The 13964-nt window shown below is 33.1% G+C and overlaps 3 protein-coding genes across 4 annotated transcripts; all 3 read left to right on the forward strand.

Moving 5' to 3' along the window:
* The first annotated feature begins 254 nt into the window (after positions 1 to 254).
* On the forward strand, positions 255 to 2849 carry LOC132912524 (zinc finger protein-like 1). Its single transcript, XM_060970013.1, has 3 exons — positions 255 to 521; positions 685 to 990; positions 1074 to 2849. Exons 1-3 carry the CDS (start codon positions 420 to 422, stop codon positions 1632 to 1634), a joined length of 969 nt encoding a protein of 322 aa, XP_060825996.1. The 5' UTR covers positions 255 to 419; the 3' UTR covers positions 1635 to 2849.
* Positions 2850 to 2999: 150 nt separating this feature from the next.
* Positions 3000 to 8165, forward strand: LOC132912517 (estradiol 17-beta-dehydrogenase 2). The gene is made up of 5 exons (XM_060970002.1): positions 3000 to 3269; positions 4404 to 4685; positions 5406 to 5711; positions 7013 to 7244; positions 7864 to 8165. Exons 1-5 carry the CDS (start codon positions 3137 to 3139, stop codon positions 8048 to 8050), a joined length of 1140 nt encoding a protein of 379 aa, XP_060825985.1. The 5' UTR covers positions 3000 to 3136; the 3' UTR covers positions 8051 to 8165.
* Positions 8166 to 8722: 557 nt separating this feature from the next.
* LOC132912528 (NPC intracellular cholesterol transporter 2-like) lies at positions 8723 to 10392 on the forward strand. 2 transcript variants are annotated; one of them, XM_060970017.1, is made up of 3 exons: positions 8723 to 8886; positions 9284 to 9469; positions 10024 to 10392. In XM_060970017.1, the coding sequence occupies exons 1-3, from the start codon at positions 8868 to 8870 to the stop codon at positions 10287 to 10289; spliced, it is 471 nt and encodes a 156-aa protein (XP_060826000.1). In that variant the 5' UTR covers positions 8723 to 8867; the 3' UTR covers positions 10290 to 10392. The 2 variants fall into 2 exon arrangements, with proteins under 2 accessions (XP_060826000.1, XP_060826001.1); XM_060970018.1 differs by having other exon boundaries at positions 8737 to 8886; positions 9305 to 9469.
* The last annotated feature ends 3572 nt before the right edge of the window (positions 10393 to 13964 follow it).

Raw genomic sequence — 13964 nt, forward strand, 5'->3', positions numbered from 1 at the left:
GTAATTTGTTCTATTGGAGATGAAATATGTTAATTATATAATTGAAATAATATTTTATGCTTACTAAAGAAAGATTCTTTCAATGTGAAAAAAATATCAGTTTTAATATTATTTTATAAACGAATAGTTTTCTTGCAAATAAATCGGAGAACGTGTACAGTAACTTATGGATGTTTATTCGTTACCGGTGAATCGAAGAATCTTATTGGTCCATTCTTCTGTGTCATTTGTGAAAAATGTCAGACGACGTGGCTGATGGAAGATGGAACCCGTACCGCATAATGTAGCTTAAAATTTTGTAAGATCACGAAATGTCAAATAAAATTATCTGTTTATAAAAGTGTTTTTAAGTAACTAGTTTTTTATTGTATTGTTGATAATTTATTTAATGTTATAAACGCATTACTTTTATCGTAACTATGGGGCTGTGCAAGTGTCCGAAAAGAAGAGTTACAAATCTGTTTTGTTTTGAACACCGTGTCAATGTTTGTGAACATTGCATGGTTACGAACCATCCAAAGGTATTGTATTCTATTTTTCATAAAATAAGTTGCAAAGAATGTACTTTGACGAAGAAATCATGAACAAATAAATTTCACTAATTCTCCAGTCAAAGTAACTCTCGTCCTTTTTTTCATCTATATTAAGATTACTTAACTGATAATTATTTATACTTTTTTTCAGTGTATTGTTCAATCATATATTTTGTGGCTACATGACCATGATTACAATCCAGTATGTACATTATGCTCAGTAAATTTAAGCGAAGGAGATTGTGTTCGGCTAACATGTTATCACATGTATCATTGGGCATGTTTGGACAAATATGCCAGGGAATTACCAGAAACTACAGCACCAGCAGGATACACATGTCCAACTTGTAAGGAACGCATGTTTCCTGACTCAAAATTGGTTTCTCCTGTGGCAGATGTGTTGAGAGAAAAGTTAGCAGGAGTAAATTGGGCACGAGCTGGTTTAGGTTTACCTTTGGTATGTATTATATTTAAATGAACATAATAAAGTACATAACATACATATACAGAACATCTATATATTGAAATTATCTTTTACAGCTCAGTGAAGACAGAGAGCAAAAACCAGAACAGGAGCATCCTTCATTGAGAATTGAGACCACTTCGTATCAGAACCACACACTAACGACTTCATCACCATCAACCGCTACATCACGTTCTGTTAGCAATGTTAACTCAGTTCATAGTAACATAAATAATGTGCATTTAAGTAATCAAAAGGTTGGGCCACCTTATTCAATTGTAAATATCGATTCATCCATGGGATTGTCACAGTCAACATCAAGGAAAGTTTGCGAAGCATATGATGATCCAAAAGAAATATCATTTGATCACGATGAAAATAAATACAGAAGAAAGTCTGCCATTGAGTGGTTCTTAAGGTGGTGGAAGTTGATAGTTAGTCCACCAACGCGACGTAGGAATACACCCAGTCCACAATACAGGAGATATACGGTGCTAGGAATCATGGTAATATTGGCTTTCATTGGAATGTTAATTCTATTCTCGTGGCTTGGACGAATGGCTACAGACGGCGATCCAAGTTACGATCTTCGCGCGGATCCGAACATTTTAGTTGCTGATAAACCTGCTGGTATTTAATATACTCCACATTTCAAAGCGATATTTGAAGGAAACTGTAAGAGTACCACGTAAACGAAGACGTATAATATGTTTGAGAATAATAAATGAAGCTTGTAAGATAATGTAATAATTTTGGATTATAGTCGAACGAATTTGTATTCACTGTCTTATGATTTCATTCTAAAGAAATAACTAGCATAAGATGTAGTATGCTATAGTAAGATATAGTACTGCTAGCCTTAATATTTGTTAATTTTTATGTAAAGTATGCCTTAATATTAAGCTGTATATTTCACTCTGTAAAGACTTATAAATTTACAAGAAATTTTGTGTAATGATTATATGAAAGAGTTTTTTATACTATCATATGCAAAATTAAACGGAAAAAAGAAAAGAACGTTGATAATATCATTTCCACTAATAATAGGAACGAACTGAGTGCAGACAAGATTTTGTAACTGTCATAGGAGTGACATTAATTAGAAACGCGCTACTTTGTTGTTTATGTTGTTATGTTTATTTTAAAACGGTATTATAGTTTATTTAAAACGTCGATTTTGTAGTATTGTTTCCAACATTTTTTCGATTGAGAAACCGGGAATGTGTATATGTTAAAAAGCAAATCTTTTAAGTTGTGCTTAGTAACATTAACAATATAGGACTGTGTTAGCAACACTTAGAAACTTCATCGTATTCCATTTATTCATACATTGTGTGACCTATTTACAATTTAAATCAAAGTCTGGTAACCGAATCGAGAGAAATATTCGTTCATGAAATATTAATACCTCTTAACACATCAAACTCTGGCATATCAAATCAATTTTATATGAAAAGAAACTAGTTTATAGAAAAAGAAAAGAAAACCTTTACTTTTGTAATAAATGGAAATATTATATCATGCTTATATGATCGTTAAATTTTACTTTGTTTTTGAGTTACATACATTTTGTGTATTACGCGGCGTATTACCGTTGGAATTTTGAGAGGACCCATCGTGAAGCTTTGTGAAAGAGTGGGGATATTTAGGTTTCTTTCTTTCTGTACGCGTCTCATAGCAGCCATTTGCGATCAAGACGAGAATATCACCGCTTCGTCTCGTGTGTGTGTTTTTATTCATCCTTCTGATTTTTACTGCTTATACGTAGTGATTTAAGTGATTCAATGGTGATTTCCATATTGTGAATTCATATAGTAATTACTACAGAGATTATTTAAAGAGACATTAATTACGAGTACATTCTTATTATCAAACAGTTATACTGTTATAATTCGTAAAATCGGAACTTTGATCCTAATATTATTTGTATAAATATTTTACATATATCATATCAAAATTTTATTTGCTTCTTTTTACTGTATAAAGTGTATTATATCCGTAATCTTTCTCTTTTTCTCTGTCTCTTTACAAAGATTTTACATATACAAATAAAGTATAGAGAAACATAGAATTAATTTATCCGAACAGTGCCATCTGAGAGGTGAAATATCTGTAAATTTGATACCGTATTAATTTTAAAATGGGATTATTTGGATATATCAAGAAATACTCAGGGATATTCCTAGCAGATATAGCGACTTCAATAGGCCTTTATTATTTATGGAACAAGGGACATAAGTACTTGGTCCCAACGGTGTCCTTATGTGGTATCGGTAAGAACATAATATTTATTATAATTAATTAGTTTCTATTGATAGTACACAAATTTTTTATACGAAGCAGATAAATAAATCAAAAGAAACCAAATGAATTTTAAATCATGATAAAATATATTACTATAATGAAATTCGTATTGGATATATCTTTGAAATGTAAATTAAACGCATCCATTTAAGTGTATGAGAGGAAGTCCTTTCAGATTATACATACATAGACGGACATTTTATCTTCCTTTCTATTGATCGGTAGGCTGGGTCTATCAAAATGCGCCAACAACGGGAAGGTCAATGATTCAATGCAACTATGATACTTTGTTATCTAATTGTTTCATTAGTTTAGTCTGGTTTAATACATTCAAATATCAAATTAAAAATTATTGTAAAATTTTAATAAAAAAATGTAACACTATCTCTATCGAATTATAAATTCACACGCTCCGTGCTACGTGAGGCGCATTCTTCCGTTTCAGTCATTTCGAACTTTCGGATAGAGTAAATCTTCAACCATGTATTTGTTAAAAGAATTCCTTAACCGTTGAGTGCTAGGAGTCTTTGAAAAAAACAGAGTCGAAAAATCTCAAACAGTGCGATAGCGCTTGTCTTAATTGATTGCGAAGAAAAGCAAGCGGCGTAATAGCGCTCGTTATATTTGTTATTTTTATGGAATATTTCTATATTATTATTACTATATTATATATGAGTACTATTAGTTTATAAACATTTCAAGTTTTGTTCAATAAAAATTATTGAGAAGATAACAATGAAATACAAAATACCGTTAGTCGTCCGTAACATTCAAATATGTACCGGGACTTTTCGACGCAAAATTTGAACAGCGCTATCGCGCTGCTTGAGACTCAAACGGTTAAAAATTAAATTTATTGCTTTGATGTCTAATACATCTTAGACAACACATCTTTTTCTTTATAATTATGTTGTTTGCACTATTGAAAAAATTGTAAGGTATAAATAAATCTATCAGAAGCAAAACTATTAGTCGTAATAACGCGGGGAGTGTGCGCCTCGCGCAGCTTGAATGAATAGTAATCAAAAATCGGTCCCGCACGGAACGTGTTAATAACACATGTTATTAAGATGTGAAAAAGGATTTTTTGAATAATCTTTCAGGTGTTTCTTACCTATGTTGCCGTCTAAAAGCTCGAGACAAATTGACCTCGAAAGATGCGATTGTCATAACTGGCTGCGGTTCAGGGTTAGGATACAGTCTGGCTCTGCATTGCCGACAACTAGGGGCAACTGTAATCGCGGGTGTATTGCAAATGGATTGTCCCACAGTTGAAGAACTAGAAAAAGCAGGAGTAATCGTTTTCCCTTTAGATCTCATGGAACTCAATAGCATTACAGGTTTCACGGATTCCGTTCGTCGTACTATAGGGGAAAAGAAATTAGGTAATTACTTAGCACGATCAAGTCTATGATTACAATGAATGCGCATACTAACATGGTTCCAACAGATGATACATCTAAATACTGAGATGTACACACTCATAAAAATCTATACAGAGTACTATGAAATACGTGCGAAATATTTGTAGAGTCAATTCTAGACATGAAAATGCTAGAAGTATATGTACTTGTACTAATGAATCATCAGACGAGCTATTCTCTCTATCTCACTCACACTTCATATTTCTCGCTTTGATATGAATATATGAGTCTCTCAGTACAACTTATCAATTTCTTATTTTCATTACATATCAAAATATAAGATTGGTATCCAATTTTTAAAGAACAGATTACTCACTGCTATGAGCTTATTTATTATAAGGAGATATAAATACTAGCAAATTGCAAAGTAAGCTAAAATATAGAATGTTTACTATCATTACTTTCCTTTTCTGCTTTTGGCTTTTGAGCGGCTCATATAACAGCTGAAATACTAGCCATATCTTGTGTCACTTGTTTCATTTCATGGATCTCAGGTAACCATAATCACTAATATAGGTAACATGTAACCATAGTATCTAAGAAAGATACAATCATACAAATTATTAATAGAGCATTCGAATGAATTTGGATAAATTTGGGAAGAATGTTAACTGGTTTAAGAGAAAAGAAAAAAAAAACAAATGAAAAGAATATACCTATATAATAGAATATCGGTTCCAGTGTTACGAAGTGTAATCAATAACGCAGCCATAATGGTCTTCGGCGAATTCGAATGGCAAACGTATGGGCATCTTAGGACTCAGGTGGAAGTTAACTTTCTCGGTGCTACAATAGTCACACAAGATTTGATGCCGATTATCCGCGGACATTATAGTCGGATTATCGTGGTCTCAAGCCACTGTAACACGCAGCCAATTCCAGGAGCTGCGATTTATAGTGGAACGAAGGCTGCTATTACCGCTTGGGCCACTGGCCTTAGGGTGGAATTGAAGAAGTATGGCATCAGTGTTATTAGCGTTGTTCCTGGTAACCAAGGCATAGCATTTTTTATAAAATTACAAGATTCTTTTATAAAAAAAGTGCAGTTTTATGCAAAAAAATTTTTGCTATTTTTTCTATTTGTGTACAACAAATTATTTTGGAATTTAACGTAATAAAAAAATTATTTGTAAATGTACTTAAGGGGAGGCATTCTTTTGTTGAACGTTGAAAAATTTAACAATTTCCATGAATTTTTTTCCAACCGATGGTACGTCTAATATTAAAATCTTTTTTGTAGTTTATTTAGTTACTTTTCCGTCATACATAACTATTTTTTATATAGTTTTAATTAATTGTTTTTTGGTTTCATCTCGTTCGCAATAAATGCGCGCCTAACAATTGTATCTCGCTTATGTAGATGATTAGAGCACTCAGAGTGAACTAAATTAAAAAGCTCAAGTTGCATCAGTGTGTTTATCGTTGTCGCCCTTAAAAAATAATTTATGTTGGAAATTAGCAAAATAGCGAATGTTTAAATCATAAATTCCGAAATTTAATTCTCTTTTCGGTAATTGTTAAATGAAAAAGGTACGATAAACTTTACATGAAAATATAATTTTGGTAACAACGAGAGCTAGTGAGTCGTAAAATAACGGGTAAAAATCTCAAAAACTGGCCGACTGGTCTGAAATTTTTACCGATTATTTCACGTCTTACCAGCTCTCGTAAGTACCAAAATTATACTTTTATGTTCAGTTTATCATACCTTTATTTAACGATTACCGAAAAAAAGAATAAAATTTCGGAGTTTGCAATTTAGGCATTTGCCATTTTCTCAACATTCAACGTAAATTATTTACTTTGATATAAACGATAACGATAAGCATATTGTTTAGGATCCCTTTTGAGTTTTCCATCTTAGTCCATCCTGAAAGCTTCAATCACTTATGTGTGCGAGATACGATTTTTAAACACACCGTTTATCGAGGGCGAGATAAGATCACAAAACAATTAATTAAAACGTTATGAAAAATCGTTACGAAAAAGTAACTAAATAAGCTGCAAGAAAGGATTGTAGATGTATTATAAAAGACAAAAAATATATATATATATTATATAGAATATATATACATAAAGAAGTAGATGCACCATTACTTTGAAAAAAATTCATGAAAATTGTTATATTTTGTAATATTCATAGGAGAATGCCCCCTTAATGATAAATTTTTAATTTCTAAGAAATTTTATATTGCACAAAAAATTTAAAAAAGATTCTATTTGACACATCATATTTAGAAATTGTCTGTACATGAAATTATTTATAGTCACTTAACTTACACGTATAGGTTCCTACATTAGAGAGACCAATATATTTAATCATCAAGCTGATCACTTTGAGGCGATGAAGTGGGTGATGTCCAAGGAAGTACAAAACTTTTATGGTGATTACTTAACTAGATATATAAAATATTTCACATCCCTGGTGGAAAAGATAGGTCTGCAAAAGATACGAGACAATCGTATCTATGAAATCTTCGAAGCTGCTCTTCTGGACAGATATCCATCACCAACCTACAAGTATGTCTAGCAATAAAAATGAAATTATGTTGAAACAATTAAGAAATTGAAAAACTTTCTTTTTATCGAACATATAGAAAAAGAAAATATAAAGAAATTTGAAAAATCTAGTGTAATAAAAAAATAGAAAAATAATATGGTAAATTAAAAAATGAACTTTTGATCGTACTAAAATATTCCAATTTTGAAACGATTGAAAGAATTAATCGGTGAATATGCATATATATATTTTTTTATCGAAAGAAAATTATTAATTTTAAGAATTTAATGTAGTACGTTGAAAATTATTATACTTAAGAGTATAGCACATGTACGATTTTTAACTAAATGAACGGAATAGTAGACGCGATTGAAGATCTTTATTGACTGAAGTGTTAAAATTCAATCGAATACAATGTTGTTAAGGGAATGATTGCCACTATCTCATCGGTTGATTACTGATAAGAATCTTAAAAAGAATTTCTCACTATATAGTACTTGAGTTAACATCTGTATTGGAACAGCTGAACTCCGATATAATGGAAAAAATGAATCATATAAAGATATTAAATCTTTCAAAATTTTTTTTATCATATAGCTAAGGGTTGCTAATATTATATTTGTTCATATGTCCATTTAGGAATGAATCATGGCGTTATACGATTTACCATGCCTTATTTTCAATCACACCAACCTTTTTGCGTGATTATCTGGTCCAGAAATTCGTACATGGCCCTGCATGGACGAAAGACGATGCTATGAAATCTGTGGTATCCGTCCAGAAAGCGATGAATGGATTGTATAAAAGGCATAGCAAAGATGATTGATAAGAATAAAAATGAAATTCAGAAGAAATATTGATCTCAATATTAAAAACAAATGAAGAAAATGAATTGTAATGTGTTTTTTCGCATAAAAGCAAAAATAAAATATAAAAAAATGTCTATTGTTAAATTAATTTTTATTATTATTTATTATATGTCTAGCGTGTCAAAAGTTAGTACATACTTTCCGTTCCTTTCGTATCTTCTATATTCTTATTTTTTATATGTCGTGTGTATCTATCTTTGGTATACCGTTAAAGTTGAAATGTTAGGTTGTACCAAAAGTTTCTTTTGTTTTCACAAGATTTTTTGTTTTATTTTATTTTTACAGTTGTTGGCTGAATTAAAAGCATATTCTTAATTTGTAGTTAAATTTGTCTTTGCAACCTTAAGTGACTCCGTGATGATCGATATCGGCACATGTAATTAGTCATATCTAGAGAATTTTATCGAAGAAATAATAATTAGTTATAACGTAAAAAGTCAATGTGAGATGTTTGTAAAGTACACAAATGTTTCTCGACACCTGCAATGAAATGATTAATCGTGATTATCGGTTTAGGTGTAAAATAGAATTTTGTTCAATTGAATGAACACGAACGTTGATTCAATACTTGCTAACGATCTTATCAAGAACAACAAACATAATTTTCTGGCCGGCAGGTGTCCATTTGAAGTGTTTTTAAAAGTCTACAATGATAATCGTTTCTGATGACTGGCTCTCGATTAGATAGTAACTACCAATAAATACCTATCCACGGTCTTGTGATCTTCAGTCACTTCGAACAGTGAAACGAGCAGCACATACCAAAAAGCAAAAATGGCAATCCTCACCTATGGTACGTATATCGTTATTGGTACTATTTACAGACTTTGAACACTAACGTCTCGAACTTTCATCTGCTTCTACTAACTTATTATACACTCTTGTACATACTGTACATTTTATAAATATAACATGGTAACTTACATCTGTTTCTATTTATCTATTATATGCTCTTGTACAAATTGAACTTTTGTCCGTTTTACAAATTTTATAAGCTTGGAAAGTCGATGGAATTTTCTTAAAGGATGATATCCTTTTTTATGAATATCTTGTTATGTGCTAACTATTACTTGTTAATATACCAATACTTTAATAATATATTAATATAATATGACATTATTCGAACATACAGATACACGAACAAGAATTTCCTACTAAAGTAACATTATAATTTAATTGAATGTCGAAAGTATGGTCACTTTTTGTCGCAGTATACGTCTTCGCGGTGTTCTTCATCGCCGATTCGATGCAATCATCATATGTACCCTGTAGTTCCGGTCCATCCCCTGTGAGCGTAGAGATCTTGGGATGTTCCTCTTTGCCCTGCAATTTGGTGAGAGGAACGAACGTTGAAGCTAACGTTGTCTTCAAAGCTGGTAAGTAGAGTAACATATTATAACTGAAAAATAGATAAAAAGAACATTAAAATAAAATTAAGGTACAACGTATATATCAAATTTGAAACGAAATAGTGATCAACTTCATCTAGATTACTTGTATCGTTTCTGAATAGTTGATTAGAAGAAAATTGATCCTGTATCTTAATATTAAAATTAAAGAGTTTCCAGAAAATAGAGCTGAACAAGTTAGTTTCTAAATTTTTTTTTTTAGTTTATTTTGGTTTTTTTACAATTTGTCCTGAAGGACATTTGGTAAAGTGTTATATCTTATTGGTAAAAAAAAAAAATAAAATAAAAATAAATATGTGGGTGGCTACCCCCAGTGGAGTGCCATCTTCGTGTTTTCTAAGTTATATCTTTTATGCTTAGTTTCTAAATGGCTCAAGTTTTCTGTTTAAATTGAAAGTTTAAATGTGAATTATTTGTTTCCACTATCTTGCCAGGGGACTATAGAAGAATCTTGACGATGTGTTTGTGATACCAAAAATAAATTGCTTATTTTCTATTCTAATTCTAATAATTTATTACAGTCGAGGATGTAAACTCCCTGAAGCCAGTAGTAGATGTCCAACTTGGAAGTGGTCATATCCCATACTTATTACCGGTACAAGATGCCTGCAAGTGTCTTACAAGTGGAAAGTGTCCATTGCAGAAAGGACAATTAGCTACCTACCGATTGGTAATGCCCGTTGAAAAGAGCTACCCAAGGATCTCTCTGACTATCCAACTGTCTTTGGTTAATGAACAAAACAAATCCCAAGTATGCTTCAAGATCCCAGCGAAGGTTATCGACTGAACTATTTGACGGACTACGATTGAAATCATTCTTCGATTCGATGACACATTTATGTTTCTCTTAAATTGTTATATTAAGCATTAAATATATTGTAAGAATCAAATATCTGTTTTTAATTCACCTTACTGAACGCGCTGTGCATGTTTTGTCTTGATCAATCCTTGAACAATGTTGATCAATTTGCAGTTTTCATTCATCTTTTTAATCATGTAGAAATATCCGCAAATATTCGTTAGATTATAACGTTGGATTTAAACACTAGATTCAGCTAGAATCGAACATACGATAAACACTTATTATACTCGATATAGTACCACGCCAGAATAATTTACTTATAATTCTCAATGAGAATTGATTGTAAAATTCTTCCACATAAAAAAAAAAAGATTATAACATTAAAGGAGTCTGCCAAAGAAGATTTATTTTCCAGGAGGATAACGATAAGATGTAATTATAAGTAAAGGAATTTTAACTTTCAATTTGAAAGATAAGAAGATATTTAAGTTAACCGCACTTTTATGGTATTCTTGATAAAAATTTATCTTACCGTCGATCCTATTGTATCGGAAAGTTCACTTCGATCTTTACGAAGTTTCGTCGACATGAAAGATCATGTTGAAAAGTTTTTCACCGAAGAACCTAAGAGGTTCTATAAGCATGGAATATTCAAATTGCGTGAAAGATGGAGAAAGGTTGTGTAACAAATTGCACCTATATAATTCAATAAACGTACATCGAATCGAAATGTAAATCGGAACGAACTAATCCGGGCGACTTAGTAGTATCGTAAAATACTCGCGTGGAACTCAATGAACTTGTAAGGAGTACGAAATACATAGCGCAGGTAAAACTAAAAGTTCTGACGGGTTAGAAGGCAGGGGGAATGTCCATCAATCGTCACACGGTCTCACTGAGATTCGTTACATTGTCGCCCCGAACACATGTGAATTCATCACACGGTCTCATTGAGTTCCGTTACATGTTCGTCCCGAACACATGTGAACTCACTCCGCCAAATGGTATGGTCATAGTGCTAATGAACTTCCGAGATCGGGGTACTCATGTCGTCATGGTCACTGTTCTTGCCATTCCTACAGAGATCCAATTCAGCAGGAATGCAACTATCTGTCATTTTACTCTATCATGACTGTATTTGTATAATCGTTTAATCCACTGGCTAATAAGGTATCTTGCTTTTTGCAATCTCGCGATTTGGTCCGCAATAGGGGGTACAGAATACCGACCCGCGACCGTATTTTTATTTAGCCCTCAGAAATATACACATGATCTATCTGAGCCGTCTTTCTTCTTCACGAGTACCATAGGGCTCGCGAATGGTGAATTATCTAGGCCTTTTGATTTTTGTTTTAATTAATTCGCTTATTCTTTCACGTACTATCTTCGCTCCTCCTCGCTAAGTCTATGAGGACTTCTTTGTACGATGACGTACTTCCAACTGGCTTGTATTTACGCGAGTACGTGAGAAACCCTCGATGAATGAATCTCTGGATTTTCAAGAACAGAAATTAATCGACTTTTATTATTAGTAATTACATCAGTGTCGACTTCATTAATTATAAAATAATTAATTATTTTTGTTTTACACATAGCGAGGCTATTTTGTGTAATATTACGTCAAAACCTTGTCTTAAAATTTCACGACCAATCATGATATCATATTTTAAAGGACATGAAAAATTATCTCCAATGTAAACCTATCAATACAATGGACAAAATTTGAGATTTTTTTTTTTTTTTTTTAATTTTATTTTGGTTATTTTACAATTTGTCCTTATGGACATTTGGTAAAGTGTTATATCTTGTTGGTGAAGAAAAAAAAATAAAAATAAAAAATAAATATAGCATGTGGGCGGCTACTCCCAGCGGGGTGCCAGCTTCGTTTTTTCTAAGTTATATCTTTTATGATAAAATTTGAGATGTACGTTTAAATACAAGTTCCTCCCATTACTATTATATCGGTCGTTCCTTTGCCAGAAAATCTCAAGGCGACGGATTCTTTAACTAGTGAACACTCGGCTCCAAAATCAGAGTAAAATGGAGACACGATTCACCCAGATGACTTGATATACCAGTTGACGCATTACGTAGAGGTCGACTCGATTGTTATTGAAATTATGGTTTCCTTTCGGGCGCTGCCTTATAGAGGACTTCCCTCCATAATCAGACTAACAGCTGTGCACCATGTACCGGGGTCGGAGCCGGCGGTGTCAGGGTTAAAACGCGGCAACGAAAGATTTTTAGATTTCTCACTCGATTTTTGTACTAGCGACTGAATTAACTCGCACACGATGGTCGTAAGCTCTTGCTCTGTTATATTCCGGCACTGATCCCACTCCTGATGTCGGTAGAGTTAGGGGCGTGTAACGAATCTTTCTTTGGTTTAGACATTGTTGTTATGTAAAAGCAAGAATATTTACAAGCATAATTATTATTATGAGGTGAATAGGCCGTGGTAGTTGTAGTTGTTGATGTGTTTGTGTAGTGTCTCCTTAGTGCGCTAAGCCTGTGTCTAGAGTGAAACAGGTTCTGCTGCGGGTCGCCGGTGTCACTGCTGGGGTACTGCTGCATTTTTCTTCTCATTTTTGATGCCGCGGAAGAAAAATCGGACTCCGGTCGCCTGGATTTGAATCCGGATCCCGAACGTTTGTAATCTAATGCGCTAATCACTGCGCTGCCGTCGTCCAATACTAGTTAGTGTCGAGTGGTATTTTGCTGTCGAGTGCAGCCACAATTGTGACAGAATTTGACAAGTAACCATGGCAATTAGATACTCGGGATGTGAATGGAAATGATCTTAAACTCAATAACGAATCCACACGATTTCTTCCACAGTCTAAGTCGAATTCAACTTACTGATCCACGATTCGGGTGTGACTCCATTTGCCTGTGCACAGTACAAGTAAAGCTTATCCGACTGAATCTCAGTTCAAATGGAACTGCCCTTATATACTCCTCTCTGTACCTCTCTGTAGCCCTCGGGTCAATCTTTGCTTTTAAGAAGAGCTATTTAATTACTTTATACCTCTGTCAGATACACGTCACTCTCGTGACCGTGGCTACGTTCAGTGACCACAACTCATAAATAGCTATTTCTCAGTTTTATTGTTTAAGTACAGCTATGATAAAAAGTTTGGACATATATATATATATATATCGGAGATGAAAAAGACACCGGGGTCTTTCTTTTGGAATGTTTGGGAAGGTTCCCAATACTTTAGTCCAGACTTTTTATTATAGCTGTACTTAAACAATAAAACTGAGTAATAGTTATTTACGAGTTAAGTCAATTATGATTGTCCAAGATTTATGACAGTGGACTTGGGCTTGAAGAGACATAACAGGGCACTGAATGTAGCCACGATCACGGGAGGGGCGTGTACCTAACAAAAGAATAAAGTAATTAAATAACTCTCCTTAAAAACAAAGATTGACCCGAGGGATACAGAGAGGAGTATATAAGAGCAGTTCCACTTGGACTGGGGCTGAATCCGATAAGTTCGATTAATTCAGTGAACACGTACATCGAGTTCCTAATCGCAATCGTCATCCCGTTGACCGTGTATTCGTTATCGAACTTAAACTCATCATCACCGACATCTCAATTATTCACTCACCGATATCACTTGTTAACCTGTGCAATACATTCGCTTCAAT

This window comes from Bombus pascuorum, chromosome 12 (assembly GCF_905332965.1).
Source record: "Bombus pascuorum chromosome 12, iyBomPasc1.1, whole genome shotgun sequence".
NCBI lineage: Eukaryota > Metazoa > Arthropoda > Insecta > Hymenoptera > Apidae > Bombus > Bombus pascuorum.